Source organism: Lissotriton helveticus, chromosome 1_1, assembly GCF_964261635.1.
Source record: "Lissotriton helveticus chromosome 1_1, aLisHel1.1, whole genome shotgun sequence".
NCBI classification, from domain to species: Eukaryota; Metazoa; Chordata; class Amphibia; order Caudata; family Salamandridae; genus Lissotriton; species Lissotriton helveticus.
In genome coordinates, this window is record NC_136057.1 from 260,473,243 (window position 1) to 260,497,145 (window position 23,903).

The 23,903-nt window shown below is 45.6% G+C and overlaps 1 protein-coding gene across 1 annotated transcript in view; it reads right to left on the reverse strand.

Moving 5' to 3' along the window:
• LOC144769208 (echinoidin-like) overlaps window positions 1–15,300 on the reverse strand; it is a 141,789-nt gene extending 126,489 nt beyond the window's left edge. Inside the window, exons 1-2 of the mRNA XM_078653236.1 lie at window positions 15,239–15,300; window positions 6,770–6,817 (exon numbers count right to left, since the gene is read on the reverse strand). Of these exons, the coding sequence (XP_078509362.1) occupies window positions 6,770–6,812 (43 nt within the window). The 5' untranslated portion in view covers window positions 6,813–6,817; window positions 15,239–15,300. The remainder of the gene's footprint in view (window positions 1–6,769; window positions 6,818–15,238) is intronic.
• Window positions 15,301–23,903: the final 8,603 nt, after the last annotated feature.

Consider the following 23,903-nt stretch of genomic DNA (forward strand, 5'->3'; position numbering starts at 1 on the left):
CCCACTCCCACTCCTCGGAATCCTCTGAGGTTGTTGGGTTTACGTCATGGGATCCAGGATCTTCTCTAGAAGGGTGCCATTGTGCCTGTTCCCGTGCTGGAGGTGGGAAGGGGTTGCTACTCCCTGATGTTCCTGGTGCCGAAACCGTCTGGGGACTTTCACCTCATCTTGGACCTCAAGACCGTGAACCTCTATATGCCTTACCAGAGGTTCAAAATGGTGAGTTTGCAGCGGATCCTGCCACTTGTCTCCTCTGGGGCCTTCCTGTCCTCTCTGGACCTTTTGGATGCTTATTACCACATTCCTGTGCATCCCCTCTCCCAGCGTTATTTGAGATTCTTTGCCCTGGGTCAACACTTCCTGTTTTGTGTACTTTCCTTTGGGTTGGCTTCTGCCCCTAGTGTTTTTACTAAGGTCCTGGCTCCCCTGGTGGGTCTTCTGCATGCTCAGGGGGTGCTGTTGTTTCCTTACCTGGATGATTGGCTAATCTCTTCCTCGCCTTTTCTTAAGGCGCTGGAGGATGTGGCACTGGTCCGGCTTTGCCTGGAGTATCATGGGTTCCTGGTGAATGTCAGCAAGTCCCACCTTGTCCCTACGCAGGAGTTTCAGTTCATCGGTGCTCTCTTTAACACCAGGTGGGGGTTGGTTTTTCTGCCTCCAGATCACCAGCTCCATCTCTGGTCTCATTTGAACTCCCTCCTGTCGAGCTCTTCAGCCTCTGCACGGACCTGGTTGCGGGTTCAGAGGGACATGTCTGTCGCTCTCTTCCTGGTCCCTTGGGCTCACAGACACCTCTACCATCTGGTGTATCTCCTTCTGGCCCACTGGGATCCGATGTCCCTGGACTACGAGGCCTCTGTTCCTGTGGCTCCTGCCGTGTTTCTCCTGCTGCAGTGGTGGTTAGTGCTGGAAAACCTGGCGAGGGGTGTTTCCCTGGATCCTCCCCTTCCCTGTACCCTGAGCACCGATGCCAGCCCTTGGGGTTGGGGGGCCACCCTCAGGTCTCTCTCTGCCCAGGGTGCATGGTCTCCCGCAGAGGGCTGGATGTCCTCGAACTGGAAAGAACTGGCTGCTGTCTTCAAAGCTCTCGTGCACTTTGCTCCTCACCTGAAAGACTTGTGGGTTCAGGTCAGGACGGACAATCAGGTGGCTCATGCCTACTTGAACCATTTGGGGGGCACTCGCTCTCCTCTTTTGGCTCTCCTGGTGGATCATATTGGGTCTTGGGCGGAGGACAATCTGCTGGGTCTGACGGCTGTCTATCTGCCGGGGAGGGAGAATGGGCGTGCGGATCAGCTGATTCGCCTTCTTCCCTCTTCTGTCTCTCTGTCCCTGTCTCCTCTGGTTTTTCGGGAGCTGTCAGAGAGGTTCAGGAGGTCCTGGTTGGATCTCTTTGCGTCCCCTCAGGATGCTCTTCTGCCGAGGTTTTGTGCCCTTCTGCCTTGTGTGGGTGCGTGTGGGGTGGATGCCCTGAGTTTCCCTTGGCCCCAGGGTCTTCTATATGCCTTTCCTCCTTTTCCCCTTCTCAGCAGGGTTCTGGCAAAGATCGGGTCAGAGAGGGTGTTGGTACTTTTGGTGGCTCCCCTTTGGCCTTGTCAGTCTTGGTATCCCCTCCTTTTACGTCTGGCGGTTGCTCCTCCTTGGTGGTTCCAGCTGTCACCTGCTCCTCTCTGCTTTCCTCACCTGTCTTGTCAGGCTCTCACCCAGTTTGCATTGGGGGTTTGGAAATTGAAAGGCGAAGGCTAGTCTACCTGGGGTGTTCCTCTGCTGTGGCGTTGTCTATCCAGAATTCTCGTAAAGGCAGTACCCTTAAGATCTACGAGTGCCACTGGCGGAATTTCTCCATTTGGTGTTCTTCCCGGGGTTTTCTCCCTCATTCCTGTGAAGGGGGTTTTGTTCTTGAGTTCCTCCGCGATGGGTTTTTGCTTGGTCTGTCAGTCTCTACACTCCGCAGCCAGTGGTCCGCCATTAAGGCTCTCCGAGGATCCTATCTCGTACCCTTTGAGGCCTTGGCTTCATGCCTTCTGTGCAGTTTCTTTCTTCGGCGGCCTGTCGCTGCTGCTCCTGTCCCTCCCTGGGATCTTCCCTTGGTCCTTCATGCCTTGCAGGATTCTCGCTTTGAGCCTCTGACTTCGTTCTTGCTGGAGTTTCTGACCCTGAAGGTTTGCTTTCTGGTGGCCATTACTTCTGGCCGTCGTTTGGGAGAACTTGGGGCCTTGCTTTGTCATCCTCCCTTCTTGCGTTTTTTTCCTGTCAAAGTGGTCCTCCGTCCTGACACGACTTTTCTTCCCAAGGTTCCCTCAGCTTTTCATTTGTCTCAGGATATTGTCCTGCCTGCCTTTTTCCCTTGCCTTTCTACTGATGAGGAAATTCGGCTCCATTCCCTGGATTTGACCAGGGAACTGGTGATCTACTTGGAGCGCACAGCCTCCTTGCGCCAGGTGGATTTTTTGTTTGTTACCTTTGGTGTTGCCCGGCAGGGGGGAAACATCCATTACAACGAAACTTTTACAACGCACTACCATTACGACGCAACTTTTACAACGCAAACCATTACAACGCATAGCGCTGGGGGGCGCTCTAGGATAGGGAATGTATTTAATATACTATCCAACACCTTCCCTACTATCCACGGGGACTGGAGTTGGAATAGTAAATTAAATAAATCACTATCCAGCGCCTAAAAGCATTATGCGTTGTAATGGTATGCGATGTAAAAACCGCGTTGTAAAGGCATGCGATGTAAAAGTATGCGTTGTAACGTCATACATCCCCGGCAGGGTCATCGCCCTACCACGGCCACTTCTTCCCGTTGGGTGCGTTCCACTGTCTCCCTGGCCTACCGCCATTCAGGTGTGTCCCTTCCCCCGGTTGTTCAGGGTCGATCTACCCGGGGTTTGGCTTCCTCCTGGGCTTCATTCAAAGGGGCTTCCCTTAAGGATCTGTGTGCTGTGGCTACCTGGTCCTCCCCTCACACTTTTGGTTTCCCATTATCGGTTAAGGATGGGGGAGGTTTTTTCTGGGGATTTTGGTTCCTCTGTCCTTGCGGCTGTCCACTGATTGTGTTTCTTGTCTGCATTGATTAAAATTTGTATTTTTCTGGCATCTTGGTGTCGGTTCCTTGTTCGTCTTTTGCTTGGGTATACGCTCCATGGTTACTGTGACGAGGGAGACGGACGAGGTAGGTAATGACTCAGTTACTTACCGGTAATGCTCATTACTCCGAGTCATAGTGTCCCTCGTCACAGTCTTCTTCCCTCCCGGCCGCCCTTGTTGGTGGGGGGATGAACAATGGATTTTGCTTTATATTTCAGAATGTTTCCTGTATAGGTCCCACCCTTATAGGTCAGGTGGCAGGTACTTCCTGCCGGGCGACCATCTTGGGTGAGGACCTTTTTGAATGGGTGAATGATGTGTCCGGATCACTGGGTGCTCCATGGTTACTGTGACGAGGGAGACTGACTCTTAGTAATGAACATTACTGGTAAGTAACCGAGTCATTAAAAGGTACTGCACTTTCAATCCGCCTCCTAAAATCAGCCCTCTAGGGGGGGAAAGGGGCCCTATGCCTCCCCGCCCCAGACATCCCTCTATAGTATGCCACAGTCATTCATGGGATGCAATGTACACCGTGAAACATAGAGTGGGATTAAAACAGCCTCTCTGTATTTCACTTGAATGAGCTGCCCTCAGAACAGTGCAAGTTTGTGGCTGCCCGGGGGTAACGCATTCTTTCTAATATGGTGCCTATCCCTGATTGCACCCTGCACACCTTCGGAGAGGTGTGCCAGGGCCCAAATAGGGAAAGTGTGCTGTCTTGATAATACCGCCCAGGTGTGGAAATGCATTGTCGTTCACCGACAGCACTTTTTTTTTTAGTTACAAAAATATGATTTATGTCTGCATTTCTATTTGCTTGTATCTTTTGAAATAAATGTATCATTGATAAGAGGTATTTAAATGGTGTTGCATGTTATTAAATAATCAGATTTCTTAAAGCCTTTACTTTCACTTCCTGGATCCCTGCAAGATAATCACCTAGGCCACTTTTAGAAAATCCTCCCACTTTGTGTAAGAGAAATAAAAATAAGCACCAGTTTCTGACTAATCATCGACTTATCAAAAGTCATAGCCCGACATTTGACCTTTGTCACTAAATTCACAGTGCATGTGACAGGATAAAGACAAAATGTAAAGGCATCTTTATTGCTCATCCGCCTTTTGAACTCCAGCATGGTTACTTTTGGCAGTGTTACACTCCCTGATATGTTTTGTCACGGAGTGTGAACACCCAGCAGGTGTGTTCAAAAAGCCCTCACCCACCAACCTGGTTGGTGGCATGCTTCATCATCGGGCCCACCTAGTGGCACCTAGCGTGCCCCGGGTGTGCTTCAACGCCTGACTACAGCGGAGCTGGTATTTTACTGAGTGTGCGGTGAAGATAGTTAAGGAAGTGATGTTAAAACGGCTGAACGGTGGTCCCAGTACCCGAAGGTAAAATTGGACTTTAATACCTGGGCCTCCGTCAGCGGTTAAAAATAAGGCAAGGGGATGTAAGAGGCGAGTTACGACCTCTCACATCCAATGGGTCAACATGTTTCAGCCAGTGCCTTATGACTAGACTGGCTTTCTTCAGGACCTAAAATAAGTGAGTGCAAATTACCTAGTGGGGGTGTAGGGGAGACTATGTGTCTACACGCCCTAAAGTGTATCTACGTGTGAGAGGGGGATTCCCTTCTCAAGACCACGCAAGTTATTTGCTCAGTCTGACCTCAAGGTTGGGAGGTGGCAAAAGGCTTGACCAGTACTTCTGGGTTGAGCCTGCTCTGGACCTGTAGTGCCTCCTTCGCATACCGGTATGCGAAGGAGGCACTACAGGTCCAGAGCAGGCTCAACCCAGAAGTACTGGTCAAGCCTTTTGCCACCTCCCAACCTTGAGGTCAGACTGAGCAAATAACTTGCGTGGTCTTGAGAAGGGAATCCCCCTCTCACACGTAGATACACTTTAGGGCGTGTAGACACATAGTCTCCCCTACACCCCCACTAGGTAATTTGCACTCACTTATTTTAGGTCCTGAAGAAAGCCAGTCTAGTCATAAGGCACTGGCTGAAACATGTTGACCCATTGGATGTGAGAGGTCGTAACTCGCCTCTTACATCCCCTTGCCTTATTTTTAACCGCTGACGGAGGCCCAGGTATTAAAGTCCAATTTTACCTTCGGGTACTGGGACCACCGTTCAGCCGTTTTAACATCACTTCCTTAACTATCTTCACCGCACACTCAGTAAAATACCAGCTCCGCTGTAGTCAGGCGTTGAAGCACACCCGGGGCACGCTAGGTGCCACTAGGTGGGCCCGATGATGAAGCATGCCACCAACCAGGTTGGTGGGTGAGGGCTTTTTGAACACACCTGCTGGGTGTTCACACTCCGTGACAAAACATATCAGAGTCTTCCCCCTCCCCTAAAAGTAACTTGAGCTAGTCTCTTTTTGATTTAATCATATATTAACCGGGGACATGGACTAGCTTTCTGGTCCTACCTCTCTCTCTTGATTACGCATCAGTGTTACACTCCCCCCAGACACCTGCTTCCAATGCCTGTACTTCAGACTGCACTCCACCATTCTCTCCCAAGCCTCTTCATGTATAGAGTCTATCTTCCTCTTCGTTATAACTATCCACAGTACAGCAGGTGCATTGGTACCAGGGCTATGGGGGTAGGAGGGCCCCTGGACTCAAAGTATATCTGTTATCTACTAACAAACCAAGAGATGGGAGACCACTTTCCCTGCTTGCATTAGGAAACATGTTGCAATTGCTTTGCCACTGCACCTCTTGTCTCCCTTTTGGTAGACTCTTTTTTGGCCCTCAATGGAAGTGGCCCATTCTCTTCTGATCCCCTTGCAAAGAACTGTTTGCACAGGAATTGGACTTATGTGTTTTGAGGTATTTACCATATGCCTCGCTCTTTTCTCCAGGAACATTTTGGCAGGTAAAATTTGTCAAGTTTTACTGGGGGAGAAGGGCTGGTGAACAAGAGGGGAAGCGTCGCCCCACTAATTAAAGTACTCCCAGGCATCCTGTGCTGAGTGTCAGGACGGGGCGGGAGTGGCAGCAGCAAGGAGGACTGGTGGGCTAGCCACTTGAATTTAAAGTGCACATGCCACTTTGGTTGACTGTCTTGCCACCGCCAGCTAGGCAAGTGCACTTTAAGCCTTTGTACCCCAGCTGTCTCATTCAGCAGGGTTGAGGGCAAGCACAGCCCTCCAGTGCTCTTGGGGGCACCGACAGAGCCCCCTCCACCGAATCCTGGCGCTTCTCTTTTGCTGGTTAACAGCATAAGTACAGCTCCAGGATTGATTAGGGGCTTTGTCTGGGCCCCCCCTGGAGGAGAGAAGAACACCTAGACTGGAGCAAAGAGGACATGCAGCAGGGTTAGTGACTATTTTATTTACTTTGTTTGAATGTCTATGTGCTAATGTGCTCTAATTCGCCGGCATATTTTTTGATGTTTGCAAGATCTCTCAATTAAAATGTTCAATGTCCCAACACCTTATCTTTCCTGCATGGAGCTATTCTAAGAAAACATGAATATGCAAGCATTTCACTTCTCACTAATGTGTCATTCCAGAATTAAAACAAAATATATGCAAAGTCCCATCAGGTTGAATATTATTGAATGTATAAAATAGCTACATGGTTAGTCATTACCTATAGGGCAATGCAACTAGCAACACTTCATTTTACGAAAAACATAAATCACAAACCTTCTATGATCGAGAAGAGCAGCAGAATGCCGAATATCTTCATGGTTTCTGAAAACAAGTACAATTAGGCGTTTTTAGTGATTTCCTTGTGACGAGTTCAGGGCGGTTCGTAAAGTGGGTAAATATATTTTAGTCAGCCTTCACCACACAGTAACAAAGTAAAAACATGCAAATCACGTTTAGGCTGCTATATTTCCTGTTGAACAATTTTTCTATAGCAAAATCTCAACACAAGCCGATTTCTACCCAAGGAGGTATGAAGCTATAAGCCACCCAAAGGAAGCTAAATGGAGGAGTATTGAGAAATAGCCAAGTGCCTGAAAGGACGGGTTTATTTATCTTTTCAAGTGCCTACCGCTTACTGAAAGAGGAACTGGCAAGGAACTCAATCTCCTTATGTAGTTTAGAAGTTGACGTGAACAGGGATTGAGAGATGAATAGGAGGAAAAACACTTTTTCTAGGAAGGAGATTGTCTATTGCTCCAAAGGGAAAGATGTGGAATGACTATTGCTTGTGGCGCTGAATTGACAAGAGTACATGTGAGGGTGTCTACTGGCGGTCCAAGAAGATGATTGTCATAGGATGACTATATGGAAACGGTTGTGGTCTTTAGATGGACACAGACTTCTGCATGAGGGTTGAAAGTCAGTAAAGGTGTCATTGAATGAGCAAAGCGATTGTAAGCTACATTGCCCCTTCAACTAGAGAACCAGGACGTCAGCTCAACCATCTGGTTTCACTTGTACAACTCGCACCACTTATAAATTTGGCATAAATAAAATCACTTTTTTCAAATATACCACAAATTCTGGATCACAAAAAAAACGTTTTATAAACTGTCAGACAAAGGGGTAGATTTATGTCGGACTTGCGGCACTTATGCGCCTCCGTTGCGTCACTTCTGTGACGCAGCGGCGGCGTAAACCCTGCGCCACGTTGCGACATACTTACATTGTGACGCATCTATGGAGATGCATCACGGTGTAAGGCCCTGCGCCACATGAAACCTGCGTCAGGTTTCATGTGGGCGTTTCCACACAGGGGGGGGGCGTTCCGTCGCAGGAACGCCCCTGAAAAGTGACTCAGTGAAATCTACAAGATTTCACTGAGTCACTTTCCCAACGCTGATGCTTCAAAACCCTGCGCCTGCTTGGAGCAGGCGTAAGGCTTGACGCACCACGTTAGAGATAGGGCAAGTTGGAATCCTGCTGGAGTTGCGTGCCGCACACAACACAACTTCAGCACTGCGCCAACTTCACGCCCTACATGCGACACGCATCTGCTTATTCCTGTGCCATGGTGCGCCACATTGTAAATGCAGCACATCATGGGTGGCGCAAGGATAAACTTGCGTGCTGTATCTTTCCTGGCGCATCTCAAGCTCAAGAAACTAGAGTATTGTTTGTGCATGAGCTTGGCCATGTGGACTTTTTCTGCAGTAGATGCAACCCAGGTCAGGTTTTTCAAAATTTGAGTGACCCCTGGCTAGTAATTAATTGTATGCAAATAGGCCAGAACACGGGGGTCTTCTGTTCCCCATGAATATCACCGAGCCCCATTTTATGGCCATCAAACAACCCATGGCTTCTTAGTAATGGCCACTGCAAAGAATGTAATGGATGTACAGTTTAACTGCGGGTTGATGGGGTTAAGGCACACTATAATGGAATCCCTGCACATACAGATGCCTCTGCCATTGATGCTTCTTTTTAGTAGTTGCACATGCTGCTTATGCAGCTGGGTTCTTGTGGACAATGTGTATAATATAGGACAATTACTCATTACCAAAAACAAAGCCCCTCTTCAGAAATTGATTTGTGTTACCACATTTGGCACTCTTACAAACAAGATCCGCAATTTGTTTAAAAAAAAACTGGCATCTTATTAGAAACATTGATCCCACAATTGAATCCCCAATGTTTGAGTTCAAACATGGGAAAAATATCAAAGACCATCTGGTGCACTCGTCCACACAATGCAGCTCCAGTCATAAACCTAGAACACTAGAATCAGCCTGGGGGCTTCCAGAAGTGAAAGGACACTTCCGATGCAGCAATTGTATTGCCTGCACTTTTTCCTTTGACAAAAAGGTTTTTGAACACAGTAGCTTCAGGCAAGAACTGAATTTTTTTTGCACGTAATGTAGTCTACTGCATATGGTGTCCATGCCAGTTGCCTTATATTGGGCAAAATTAACAACAATCAAGACACGCATCTGGCAACATCGCAGCAGAATTAGATGCGCTGTACTGAATGCACCTTTGGTAACTCACTTCATTGAAAAGAGCCATTCAGTGAATGATCTCAAATTGCAAGTTATCAACATGGCAACCACTCCTGAAAGAGGAGGAGACCTATCGCAGATCCTACAAAGATTAGAATGCCGATGGATAGAACAGGCCAACTCTGACTGACTGAAAACAGCTGAAGAATGTCTTAGTTTTGTAGCCACTCTATTGAACTGATTTACTTTTTGATTTCATTACTCTGTGACATCGGAGAAATAGTGAGGTTGACTATGGCAGCCTGACTCAAAATTATTTATGAGATGAATCTTCTCCAGCTCTCCTATTTTGGGTAAGTCCCTTGAGAACTCTTCATTCTTGCTTGATAACACTGACATCTCTTGAGACAGGCAGCATTGTGCACTGCAGCCCCATTTCATTCTCCCTCCCCTTTCTTCTCATAGATGATAATGTTCAACTTGGATTGTCATGTAATCTATCTAATATGGATGTATACCACTATACAATAAGCCTCAAGGACTGTCAGCTCCCTTCCTCACACAGGGGTGAGTTACAGATCAATACGCTCCTCTTCGTATGCCAATTGCTCCTCTTCGTATCATATTAGGGCTCACATGTACTTTTTATTTCTCTCTCCCGACGAGTGCCGAGGTGGGCCCCATGTGAGTACCTTTTCTCAGAATGCACTTCCGTTTGGTGTGCACCTCACAACTTTGACAGTTGATTCATATGTATGTCACTCAGTTGCGGCATCCCTCAGGGTTCGTCCCTGAGTCTGACACTGTTTAACATTTATATGAGTCCCCTGGCACAGATTGTCTTTCCTTTTGGAATTGAGATAGTCACGTACGCCGATGACACCCAATTAGTTGTGGCCTTAAATCATCCAGAAAACTCTCTGCCCTGCCTGTGTCCCTGTTTGGAAAAAGTAGCTAAAATGGATGGAATCCTCAAACCTTAAACTTAATGGTGAAAAGACGGAACTTATGCTGCAGGGTAACCCACCCATTTCTGGCTTTGGATTAGTATGGCCAAGCTGTCTCGGTCCCCCCTTGCCAAAAAGCAGACCAAAAGTCTAGATATGTGGTTAGATTGGCCACTTAAATTTGATCATCAAGAGCCAAAACTGGCCGCCTCATGCTACGGCATCCTATGACTGCTTCTCAAAATCCATCCGCTCCTTCCCTTCCCGCAAGTAGACTTATGATCCTGGCCCTAATCCTCACACGTCTCGATCACGGACATGCTCTGTATTTAGGAGCCCCATGGGCAACCATAACCAAACTGCAAATCACCCTGAATTGTGCAGCATGTTTGCTTCTTAAGATGCCCAGCAGATGCCTCCGTTCAACCTACCTCTACCTAGCTTCAATCCCCATAATCAAAAGGGCAAAAAGTGGTGGTCGGTAGTTCCACTATAACGCTGCCAAATTCTGGAATGCTCTTCCCCCCCATCTGCATTCAGAACCCAACCTCCTGCCCTTCCGTAAATTCTTGAAATCATGGCTTTTTCAAAACCCCACTTACTAAGCTGTTGTCAACTGTCTGATGCTTCCGCTAGTGCTAGGACTACTACGGGTAGCTACGCGCTCTAAAAATATTCCTAACATACCATATTTATTCAGGTACAGCCGTTAGTCATCATACTACCTTTTGAGTTTTTCTCCATTCTGGCCCACTTAATTATCATTTGATTATTTTTCTCAGGTATACCTTATTGTTAGGTCCTGAAGAGATCCCCTATTGTTTGTGGGGAAGAAACACCATCGGCATGTATCTAAAGCGAACCATTCTCCAGCCCCTTCTATTGTACTAGAAGGCTGTTATTAACTATTAAATATTAATTCTATGGTGGTTTTTGTATACTTTCTAAACCTATTTAAGTCACAAACTGTCACTTTTTGATATGTAGGCACTATGTTCACATGGTACACCACGCACTTGATTAGCTTGAATATGTAATTACTAAAATAGCAAATATTCTTGACTGTCTTGTTGTGTGTAGTTTTATTTCTCTCTTTGACATCTCTCTACCCATAAGAACTGCCATTGGGCCAACTATTATCAGATATTACAAATTGTCCACAGGAACCATTGTTCCTTGTTACATATTGGATACCCTATTTCCATGTGAGTAGCGTGGCCTTTGTTTTTCCTGTACACGGCTTAAGCAGCTGAGGACAGATGCAGATCAAGTGGTTGTGAGCAGATCTATTTTGGCAGTACCACCAGAGAGTTAAGTTGTCAGATTATGGAACATGTGAGGGCCCGCTGAGATGCCTCGTGTCCATTCATTTAACATAAGTGAACAGTTAGAGATAAGAATTGATTCTGCTTCCACCATGGCATTGATGTGATACCATGCAATCCATGGAGTTGAAATATGGACCGGACACTAAGACAATGTAATCTATCTTTAACCCCTCATGTGCTCATGTCAAGCTCAGCTCGTCATGAGCCATGGTGCTCCGGTGCTCATGACAAGCTGAGCTCGTCATGACCGCGCCCGTTAAATGGAACGCTGGCACGCTGGGCTGATTCCTCTGCTGTGCTGAGCATTCCATGGGAACGGGTGTGGCCACGACGAGCTCAGCTCGTCATGAGCACCGGAGCGCCGTGACTCCATGAGCACCGGAGCGCCGTGACTCATGATGAGCTGAGCTCGTCATGAGCACCGGGGCGCTGTGCGCACTCCCCCCACCCCTCAGCACAGCGGGGGAAACAGCCCCGCAGTGAAGGGGTTAACACATTCATTTTGGGAATTTAATTTGATTTGCAGGTTGTCAATATGCATTCGAAATGATAGCACAAGGATTCTATAATAAAGTCTCTAGTCATTTACTCCAGCTACTGTTTATCAAGCACAATTGCTTTTTAAGTACATTTATGTATCTTTTATGTTGTTTTTATTTTTATTCAAGTACTAGCTTACCCGTCGCGTGTTGCTGCGATCTCAGAAGAATGGAAATTTAATGAAACTTGTTATGATAACATTCAATTTACATTGTGTCATTTTTATTGAAACGCATTCATTTTAATATGGAAAACATTTTAAAGTGTTGTTTTAATTCTGTTTATTTATCGAGTGCTTGTGGATACACGGTATTTTTTGTTTTTCCGTCTGGTGCGTACACGAATAAACCAGAAGGTTTGCCGACGCATGAGCTGGCCACATACAGTTGTCCATGTGAGAAGCACGGATTCTCCAAATGTAGTCCACACACTTGCAGCGATTGTCCTTGTGCTTTGTTGATGGTCATTGCAAAAGCGAGTTGCACCGTAAACTTTAAACGTTCAGTATTGGAAAGATTATGAGGGCCCTGGGGGGCAGGTGGGCCGATATTTAATAAATTCTTATTTTTATTTTTTATTTTTTGCCAGAAACCTTCGCGGAAGTGTACTCAACAACTTTTAACAATTTTTTTAATTTTTTTTTTTTAATGTATTTATTTATTTATTTTTTGCCAGAAACCTTTGCGGGAGTGTACTCGACAACTTCCCAAAGTTTCATGGCGATCGGATGAATGGTGTAGCAATGCATAAAGGACAAACAGACATATTTTCGTTTTTATATATAGGGCCCGATTCACAGAATAAACTTAATACTCAATCCTAAACTTACTACTATTTTGGTATTCACAGAATGCACTCACTACTTTTGGCATTCACAGGATGAACTTACTACTTTTGGTACTCACAGAAGTTAGGATTTTGTCTTAAGTCTGTCTTAAGTTTGTCTTAAGATAAACTTAAGACAAAATCCTAACTTCTGTGAATACCAAAAGTAGTAAATTCAACTAAATTCAACTAACTGTGAGTGTCTACTCAGAAATTAATGATTGGCATAAAGGTGTAACAAAATAATAATTATATATATTATTACATGTGCATGTACACAATCTATGACCGCTCAATGTTTTTAGGCAAACCATCTAGTAAGATCCATATGCATATGTGCCAATCTCTGAGTATGAGGAGTTAAAAGTGTACTTAGGAAATCGACCTCAATGTAAAATTGCAGGAGAAGGGTGCCAATATGAATTACAAATTATTTATATATTGATCAATCAGTTTAGAATATCAGCTTGTTCTTGGGATTCAGAGGACATCTTTACCTACGGCTCTTTCGATAGAACTTTCAGCATTGGAAAGTCCACACGACGAAACATGTGTTGACTGCTGCTGTCTGCACAACACCAGGTATATTGGAAGGTTTAAGGAATAAAAAAAAACACGAAAAAATAAGAATGCTATGGACTTTGCTGTTTTGACTATCTCAATTCACTTATTCTGACTGATTTCAACTGTATGGACTTAGTGTGTGCGATTCTGTACTTCTCTTTGGTTCAGGGAGGAAAAGGAGCCTGCACAAGTGAGAGTTATGAGCAGCATGTCTATGGTGGTGGATGAAAGATGCATGAGGTGGAATCAGAATTAGACAAGTTTGGTACTGTGGGTTTCAGAGACAAACATATGTACCAGCAGTTATTATGTCACAGAATACACACTACTCAGACATACAACATGCACATCAAAGGTAGTAGGACAAACTGTTCCACAGACCGATTAGGTACAGCATGCCATTAATGAGGAATAACGGGGCATATTATCAAGGACCGGTGTTAAAATTATCGCTGTTTTATCGGCAGGAAACTGCCGATATAGCGGCGATAATGGACTTGATAATACACCCTTGTTAATTCCCGTAGAAGCCCATGTTAACATCAGAACACGGGCTTCAATGGGAATTAACAAGGGCGTATTATCAAGCCCATTATCGCCGTTTTATCGGCAGTTTCCTGCCGATAAAACGGCGATAATTTTAACACCGGTCCTTGATAATATGCCCCAACATTACTAATCCTCAAAACATTAACAATCTCGTTCGCAAGAGATGAAACTGCTCTAACCCAACTACTTTAGGGACACTCCTGTGGTACCATGGCAGCATTGCATTTCTCTCTACAATGAGGTCCGGAGCAAGAGAAAACATCGCCCTCCCCAGAGGCAATACCAGGCGAGCATTTTTCAAGTCCAGAAATTTCAGTCACCAAAAGTAAAGAAAAATCAAGTTAACAACAAATTATCCCATTGTTTAGAAAATCTCTCACACCAACTAGAGCTCACAAACACTACTCGGATGTAAACATGCTTTATAGAAGCAGTTAAATAATAGTGAATTCACTTGTTGTCTGTTTTCTGCCAAACCAAGAAGATACTGCGTAGCAGTTCACAAATATTTATCAGGCAATTCTTATCACTAGAGTGTCCAAGTGCTGCATTTTCCAAAGGATTGTGTGGTCTGCGTGGCTTGGTAAATCTAGAATAACGCAAGGCTGCATAAGTCGCTGCCTTGCGTTACACTGTGCCAAGAAGGCATTACAAGGTTGGAGTGTAAGTGTTCCCACTTATCCGCCTGTGCTATTTGGTGCATTCTGAAATGTATCAAAACAGGAAACCTAAGATTGCATCAGAAATATAAGCTTTCCTGATAGAAGTGCAGCGAGTAGAAATATGTTTATTTCGTTGTATTGTTTCCTCTGTCTAAGTGTGCTGCATTCTACATCACACTTAGAAAAGAGGAAAACACCTCTAAAGGTTGTTTTTGTGCAGGAGGTATTCCTTCATGCATCAAAACGTTCCTGCCTGCAACACAGGCACCCTTGCACAAGGAGTAGATAGCAGCATAGGCGCTAGCCAGCTCATAGTGCGTCACCACAGGGAAATAGCGGATATGGTGCATTCCCTGGTAGATACAGTACATTCCTGCCCTCTCCATTTCACACAGCACAGCAAGTTCTCTTGCTACATTGTGCTATGCAAAATATTGATAAATCTGCCCCAAAATTTCCAGCATTTAAGTTCCAGCACTGTAGTCAAAATACTGTTTAAGAATTACACCTTTGTACATTATGTGTGTGCTAAATTACACCATCTGTCACCTCACAACTTTGCACATTTAAAGCAAAATAACAAGTATGCTAAGGCAGCATCTTGTGGCAATGGAAACGCATCCCTTCCTTTAAGCTACCTCCAACTCTCTGGTCCCCCCTTCTTGAGAAGGAGCCTTACCCTGAGCTCTCCTGCAATGCATCCCCTTCCCACCACACACAGCGGAGTCTCCTTGCCACACACTGTCCCATTTCTCCACACAGTGCCCTTGTAGAAGAATGCAAGGGTTAGTAACAGTTTAACTCCCTGCTCAAAGAGCAAATTTCTTACCTGGCAAAGCAGGGTCAGCAAGCTTCACTGTTAAAAACTGACTGTATGTCAGTGATATTCTACTCTCCTATGTATTAGCAGTCTTATGCAAATAATTGAATGCACTTTCTGGTCCCCCTATATTTCCTGTATCTAGGCTTACTAGACTGGTTTCACTCCTCGGTTGCATGCAAATATAAAGGTGCATTTCCTGCTTGATGAGTTTTCTCCTATCTGTCTAGGTTATCTGAGGAATGTTCCCATCGTGTCATTGCCATTACACAGCTGGTGCAAACATGGCCGCCTTTCCTGAATAACAAGAATATTTGTTTTCTTTTTCACAGGACAAAGGGTGTTATTATGCAGTGACCCTTCTCACCCCTTCTTAGAAATTGCAGCTTGATCATTTGTACTTAGTTCTGTCTACCATGTACATTAAGTACTTTTAAAACACATTTTTCACAAATTGTAACATTTTTATCACCTAATTATTTATTTTACACTGAACTTAATATATAGATCCGATTATATTAATATATGGTCCAGGTCATTTGTACTGAAGAAGCTGCATGAAAATTGCGAAAATTGTCAATCTGGAGATTTGGTCAAAGACCTTCATCCTGTGTCTTCAGCAGCATCAATGCCATGGTAATGGATACCATTCAGTTTTTTTATACTGACTTCGTGGTAGGTGTATATATAGACCATACAGTAAAGTGAATATCCCCTGCCCTGTTGCTTTCCTATCAGCAGGGATAAGACAGTGTGATCTTGACGACTTGTATTCAGGTGTTCATTAGAACCACTGCTCTTGTTGCCAATGCTCAGACCCAAGAGTAACATCAATGCCTTAATTGTATGTCTGTGCACTGCAGCACTACTTTTCTTGAACATGCACTGAGCTAAAAAGTAAAATGATTTCTTGTATTGTACATATATCAATGTTAAGCTTTGCTCGATTTAAACATGCAACACAAACCGATGGCCTCTGTTAAAAGTTTATTTTTAGCATTACATTCATTGTGATTAATTTATTAGTCAGGCAATGGAGAATGGAAACTCAAGCACAGAGCATTCATTGAACGAATAGAAAAGCAGTACTGGTACATTAATGGCATGTCAATATGTTAAAATGAATACACAGAGCATTGAGGTGGTTGTATCAATCAATGCAGATGTTTCTGACACAAATATTTGTGGTTACTCCAAAGGTGTCCCCAGGAGAGTTGGAGTAGGATGTTCATTTGCAAAGCAGCATATGTGAAATGATATAGGAGCCAAGGCCCGAGGACAACTCTGCTGTCTGCTCACACCTGCGAATACTGTTCCCTCGAAATCTATACTAAACTACCATATTGGAATTTAGCACAACATGGGTCCAGGACTCATCATTTAGTCTGAGTTAATCCTTTTTATTTGATTTCATATATCAAAAACAATAACTTTCTTTTAATTTCACCTAATTTTCATTTTTACATCTTAAATTACAACAACAACAAAAAAAGCAGACATTTAGTAAAACTCACTTGCATAGTTTAGAACATTCCATACACGCTGTCATTCATCCTTGTCAAACATTCATACACCACACTCTTACATACACAGCTCCGAATATGTATTTACAATTCATTTCTGATATCATCTCATTAAGATTTACAAAGCCATAGGGCCCGATTCAGAGAATGAACTTAAGACTCAATCCTAAACTTACTACTACTTTGGTATTCACAGAATGCACTTACTACTTTTGGCATTCACAGAATGAACTTACTACTTTTGGTATTCACAGAAGTTAGGATTTTGTCTTAAGACTGACTTAAGACAAACTTAAGACAGACTTAAGACAGACTTAAGACAGACTTAAGACAAAATCCTAACTTAAGTCTGTCTTAAATCTGTCTTAAGTTTGTCTTAAGACAAACTTAAGACAAAAGCCTAACTTCTGTGAATTCCAAAAGTAGTAAGTTTATTCTGTGAATACAAAAAGTAGTAAGTAGGGGTCCGATTCACAGAACTAACTCAAGACAAAATCCTAAACTTACTACTTTTGGTATTCACAGAAGTTAGGATTTTGTCTTAAGACAGACTTAAGACAGACTTAAGACAGACTTGAGTTAGGATTCTGTCTTAAGTCTGTCTTAAGTCTGTCTTAAGTCTGTCTTAAGACAAAATCCTAACTTCTGTGAATACCAAAAGTAGTAAGTTTAGGAATTTGTCCTAAGTTAGTTCTGTGAATCGGGCCCTGTATTCTGTGAATGCCAAAAGTAGTAAGTGCATTCTGTGAATACCAAAATAGTAGTAAGTTTAGGATTGAGTCTTAAGGTCATTCTGTGAATCGAGCCCCGTGTAACTGATTAAACACCAATTTGTATATTTTATCAATTCGGAGATATTTTATCTATTTAACATGACTATGGCTCAAACTGAAAAATGGTCTACGCGTTTCGAACTCCTACTTGGTGTGGAGTTCTCATCAGGCCCCAAAGGCTTGCACAAATCAAGCCTGTATTTACAATCTCACTCAACCATATACAGCGCTGCAGTGTCTGCGTGATATGGGGACCCTTCTGTTGTTGCTCTCTTAATCTTCAACTAAATGATGTGGCGCATGGGGAACACCTCTGAGCTCCACTTGGAGTACGGACCGAGTCAAAACGGCATTTCGTTTGGTACTTGCCGCAGTGTACCAAACGAAGACCCCAGTATGATCCAGTGTATGACCCAACAAGGTCCTCAACAAATGATGCTCTCAACAGAAATTAAACTGCACATGCGCAGTAGGAGCAGCATACTGGGTGCTGACCTGGACCCAGTCACATCAAACTTTTTTTCTCCTAAAAATGCCTCATGCACCGTATCCCAAGGCTATGGATTGCTCCCACTGCAGCTTATCCCTGACCCAATTGGAACCATGTGCACAGCTCCAATGGGAGGCAAAAGTGGGAGTAATAAGACTCCCGGGTGAAGGTCCAACGTCTTATTTCAGAGGCATTGCTGCGTTCCCAAAATGTCCAAAAACGTACAAAGGACATACTGGCCTAGTGAACAAGAATTAGTGTAGTGACAAGGGAGAGGCAGTATCGTTTTCCAACCATAGATGGCCCTGGTCTGCCAGGCCATGGAGCTAATAAAATTTGAACATGCACTGTGCCTCTCGACAATAAGCCCTGAAGATCTTGGGCATTAAGAGTGAGCGTGTTTCACTGTACTCATGGCAGAATGCTGGTCCACGCAAAATGTATCCACATAGCACGCAGCGTGCAAAAAACCACACCGGGAAGCAGCATTTGGATGTATGCAAACAAGAATAAAATGTTGGGTACCACCACCATCTTAATGATGGCCATGTTGCAGCGAAGAGAAAGGGGAGGGCAGACTCAGTGGTCTATGGCTGTGGTACGGTGGTATATTGCCATCTTGTAGTTTTCACACATCATCACCTCCCTGTCGGTATGTATCTGGATGCCCAGATAGCCCACAGGCTCCGTGGTCCACCTGAGAGGGTTTTCCAACTGTATCAATGTTGTGGGAGTGGTGAGAGGAAATATTACGCATTTGTCCCAGTTGATTCACAATCCAGAATGGCCGCAGTAGAGGACAATGGGGCATATTATCAAGCACGGCGTTAACATTATTGCCGCTTTAGCAGCAGAAACCTGCAGCTAAAGCGGCGATAATGGGCTTGATAATACGCTGTAGAGAATTCCCATAGAAGCCCTAGTTCTGGTGTGAACATGGGTTTCTATGGGAATTCAAGCACATTATCGCTGCTTTAGCGGCAGTTTTCTGCTGCTAAAGCGGTGATAATGTTAACGCAGTTTCTTGATAATATGCCCCAACATCCCCAAGCGTACAGGCCAAAGGCTATGCCACAAGCGCATATAGAAGAGGAGAGTAGGGCAGCCTTGATGAGTTCCCCTTGTCATGGAACTCGGGGCCATTACTCGAACGTTTCTTCCATGTAAAAGACCTGCATTAGATTCAAACATACTTTTACCACTCAAGCGCACCGCAGCACTTACATCATAAACCCCCCACTCAACTGAATCGAAAGCCTTTTTTGCATCTAGAATAAATGACATGGCAAGCACATCTGGGTAGATAGGGGAAATCAAAACAAAGAGCATGTGAAGGTTGTATATCTGAGAACTGCCAGATATAAAGTCAGACTGCTCAGGGCCTCAATGGTAGGGAACTGTGGTGGCAGCCGATTAGCCAATATTTTTTAAAAGATCTTTGTGTCCTTATTAAAAAGTAATAGTGGCTAATAGGATGAACAATACCCTTTAGGGCTTCCCGTAGAGTTGGGGGCATACACCCATCGCATACTATTTCCTCAAAGGTACAAGCCTGCCCTGGTAGGTCTTGTAGAAGGCCACCGTCAAACTGTCTGTGCCCAGAGCAGCAGTTTCATGGTGATGTATGTTAGGTAGTCATTTGTGGCCCGTTTGTCATGCACAATTTGGGAGGAATAAAGGTCTAAATAATAGAGACAAAACTAATTTGCCACCTTCTCGGCCCTCTTGAGGGGTGTTCCCTATTCATCAAGAATGGTTAACACTTTATATATTTATTGCCACTTTTAAAAAGTTGACATTTACTTACATTAGCCATTTGGTGCATGGTGCCTGTTCCTGTTCAGTTTGGGCTGCGTGACAGCTGGGCTTTGTGTATTTGCTCTAGACAGCCACATACAAAGGATGCTTATGTCTGACTTGATGGGCCATCCTAGGTGATAGGGGAGAGGAGGTGGTCACAGCCTTGCACTGAATAGGCTGTGTCCTGTCCACAAAGAAAAGGGCTGAATACCGCCCTGGAGTGAGGCTGGAGCCAGGGCAGGAAAGGTGGACCTTTGTGCACAAATCTTTCTTTGAAATCTCATTCACTTCAAAGGCACACCTGTATAGGAGTACTGAACCTTTAACGCCATGATTTCAGTACACTTCTGTACCTGTGGCCACTCTGCCAGGAAGAAGATCTTCTGTGCTGCTGAAAGGACTGCCACTCTGCTGCCGTGCTGAGCTGCCCTGCTGCCTGCTGTTCTACTGACTGGGCGCAAACCTGCATCACTTGAACCCAGAGTGACTCTAAGGGCTTGCTGACTTGCCTCCTATTCTAAATCTTCACAGACTTCAACTTATCCTGCTACAGTCCCTGGACTTTGCTTGCTGCAAGTGTTGCCTTTAGAAGTGGTGCCACCCCAGATTTAGGCTCTTGGAAGTGAGTATAAAGTACTGCTTTGACTAGAACCCATGCACTCCTATTGGAACAAGCCCTTCTTCATCTCTGCATGAGTTGAAACCAGCACATCCTCATGATTGCGTGGAACAAACCCTGCTCATTGCCTTCAGATGCAAATACAGATCATGTACAGAGAGAGCAGCAGCTGCACATTACATTCTAAACCAGGGCCTCGCACAGGGAACATTGCCACAGTTGTGTGGAAAAAATTGATGCTTCTGTTCCATTACATCGCTTCGGGTGCACCTCGCATCTTCGTCGATGATGAAGCATCCCAGATCAAGGCACTTTGTTTCAGTGCACCCAAGTTGGTCCGTGTATGCGGTCCATGCTCCATCGCTGTTGGCCTGAAATTTTGACATTGCCCCGGCGTCGTCGTCGATGTCGATGTTGCAAGAGTGAGCAGCGCTCACGGCGTCGGGAGGGCTCGGTGTCGATGCGATCAGCGGCGGCGTCGACACGGGGTCACTTGGAGCTGGAGCCGAACTCGCTACTCACTGGCGTCGCTACTGGCGTCGATCGGGCCTGGCAGCCGTCGTCGAAGGTGCGGGACACGGGAGCTGCACTCACGATGTCGAGCTGGATTCGGCGGCGTCCGTCGGCGTCAGGATTGCTGGATTCTTCAGAGGTGCTGGATTTTCAGGTTCCAGCAACAAGCACTTTCAGCAAATAAATGAAGTCCTTTGACCCTGTGACTTCAACAATAGACTGGCACTCTTCCAGTCCTTGGAGATTTTCCTTGGCAAAGCTTGAGAGTACACACTCAGTTCCTCTCTCCTGGTTCCTTGGCAAAAATAAAGAAGCAACTGCAGGATTCCCCCAACAAACAGCACACTGGCAGAAGGGGGAGGCAAGTCCTTGGATCAGCAGGCTCCTTGTCCTTGGTTCAGGTTTCCTTGTCAGAAGTGATCTAAATTCTCAGTTCAGGGGTCCTTCTCTTATACCGCTTTTTGGCTTTGATCCCTTTGTCTATGCAGGGGAATTTCCCCCCATCCTGTGTTTGTTGTGGGTGTTGCCAGGTCGAGGCACCTGGCCTATTCACTGTGCAGGGCAGAGTCTTCAGCCGCCCAGCAGGAGTGGAGCCAGCATTGTCACTGGCAGGGGCAGGGCCATCAGTCGCCCGGTAGGAGGTGGGGCCAGGATCGTCCCTGGCAGGCACAGAGTCATCAGTCACCTGGCAGGAGGTGGAACCAGCATTGTGTCAGGCAGGGCAGGCTTTCACAGACCTCTGGAGCCGCCCAGCTCCTGTCACACGCACACCAAACCAGCAGAGACCAGTAGACAGTCAGACAAGAAAATAGCCACTTTCTAAAAGTGCTATTTTCAAACACGGAGTCTAAATACCATCCACCCAAACGGATGCGTTATTAAACCCTGAGTTTAGGGATACCAAACTCGACATTGCACCATGCTTCCCGAGCCCGCTAGGATTATACCATTAATAATCCTGGCAGCCCATTCTAACTTATGGAGAGCAGGTTACCTTACAATAGTGAAAAACGAATATGGCTGTAATTCACTATTAGAACATGCCAACCTTGTCAGGCTTGTCCTACCTTATGCTTACAATGCACCCTGCCCGTGGGCCTACCATAGGGGTGACTAACATAAAGTTAAGGGAAGGTTTAGGGACTGGCAAGTAGGTGTACTTGCGCACGCAGGTCTAGCAATGGCAGACCTTTAGACATACTTTTACTAGGCCGCTCTTGTGGGTGGCACAACACGTGCTGCAAGCCCACTAGCAGCATTTGTATTTACAAGCCCTGGCACTCCTGGTGCACGCTACTAGGGACTGATAGTAAACCAAATAAGCCAAACATGGAATCCAATTAATACATCAATTTCACATAGGGAGCACTTGCACTGTGGCACTGATCAGCAGTGGGCTGGGTATGCTCAGACGTGAGTCCCAGGCTCTCCACACCACTGGAATCAAGCTATCCAGGCTGAATGAAGGTTGATAGCCAGAAACCGGTCCTTGGATGCTTGATTCCGGTCTGGGAAAGACATGGCTTGGTAGTTCGGACGGGACTGTTCCCATGAGGCACAGGGTCAGAGCTGATTTGCATATACCCAGTGTCTAACCCAGGGTGGCGTGGAGTGCAAAAAAACAATGGATTTAGGCCCAGATCCTTGTACTGGGGTGAATGTATGACATTGTTCTACATTCTGTCCATCAACTGTGTTTTTTGCAATTTTCACCCCGAGTGGGCTGGGTATGCTCAGACGTGAGTCCCAGGCTCTCCACACCACTGGAGTCAAGCTATCCAGGCTGAATGAAGGCTGATAGCCAGAAACCGGTCCTTGGATGCTTGATTCCAGTCTGGGAAAGACATGGCTTGGTAGTTCGGACTGGACTGTTCCCATGAGGCACATGGTCAGAGCTGATTTGCATATACCCAGTGTCTAACCCAGGGTGGTGTGGAGTGCAAATAAAACAATGGATTTAGGCCCAGATCCTTGTACTGGGGTGAATGTATGACATTGTTCTACATTCTTTCCATCAACTGTGTTTTTTGCAAAGCAATATACCAGCAAAAACATCGTAAACAGAGGAGGCAAACAGAAAAAATGGAGGAGAGACTCATGCCAATGGGGCCAGGTCTAACACATGTCCCCTCCAGCTGAAATGTGGGGAGAACTACCCTTACCCTAGGGAGTCCTCATCACTAAGGCGGAAAAATCTGGACAGACCATCAGCATTGGCGTGATCTGTGCCAGGGCGGTGTTCCACCGTGAAGTCCATCCCCTGTAGGGAAATGGACCACCTCAACAGCTATGGATTCTCACCCCTCATCTGCATCAACCATCTGAGGGGCCTGTGGTCTGTCTGAACCCGGAAGTGAGTCCCAAACAGGTAGGGTCTTAGCTTCTTCAGCGCCCAGACCACAGCCAATGCTTCTCGCTCTATCGAACTCCACCTCTGTTCCCTGGGAAGTAACATCCTACTGATGAAGGCTACAGGTAAGTCTCGGCCCTCTTCATTCACCTGAGCTAGAACAGCCCACACGCCATGCTCTGAAGCGTCCGTCTGGAAAACAAATTCTTTAGAAAAGTCGGGTGCCTGGAGTATAGGTGCTGTGCACATTGCAGTTTTCAGGGTGTCAAAGGCCGTCTGACAGGCGTCAGTCCAGATCACAAGTCTTGGCTGCTTCCTGGAAGTCAGCAAAGTCAAGGGGTGCACAATGTTACCATAATCCTTGACAAACCTCCTGTAGTAACCCATGAGTCCTAAGAAGGCTCTCACCTGAGTCTGGGTTTTGGGTGGTGCCCAAGCCAGGATGGTATCAATCTTGGGTTGCAGGGGGGTCACCTTGCCGCTCCCTACTTGGTGCCGAAGTACACCACTGAACCCTGCCCAATCTGGCACTTACTGGCTTTGATTGTGAGGCCTGCTCTGCGCAGGGCCAACAACACTTCCTGGTGGTGGCGCAAGTGTTCCTCC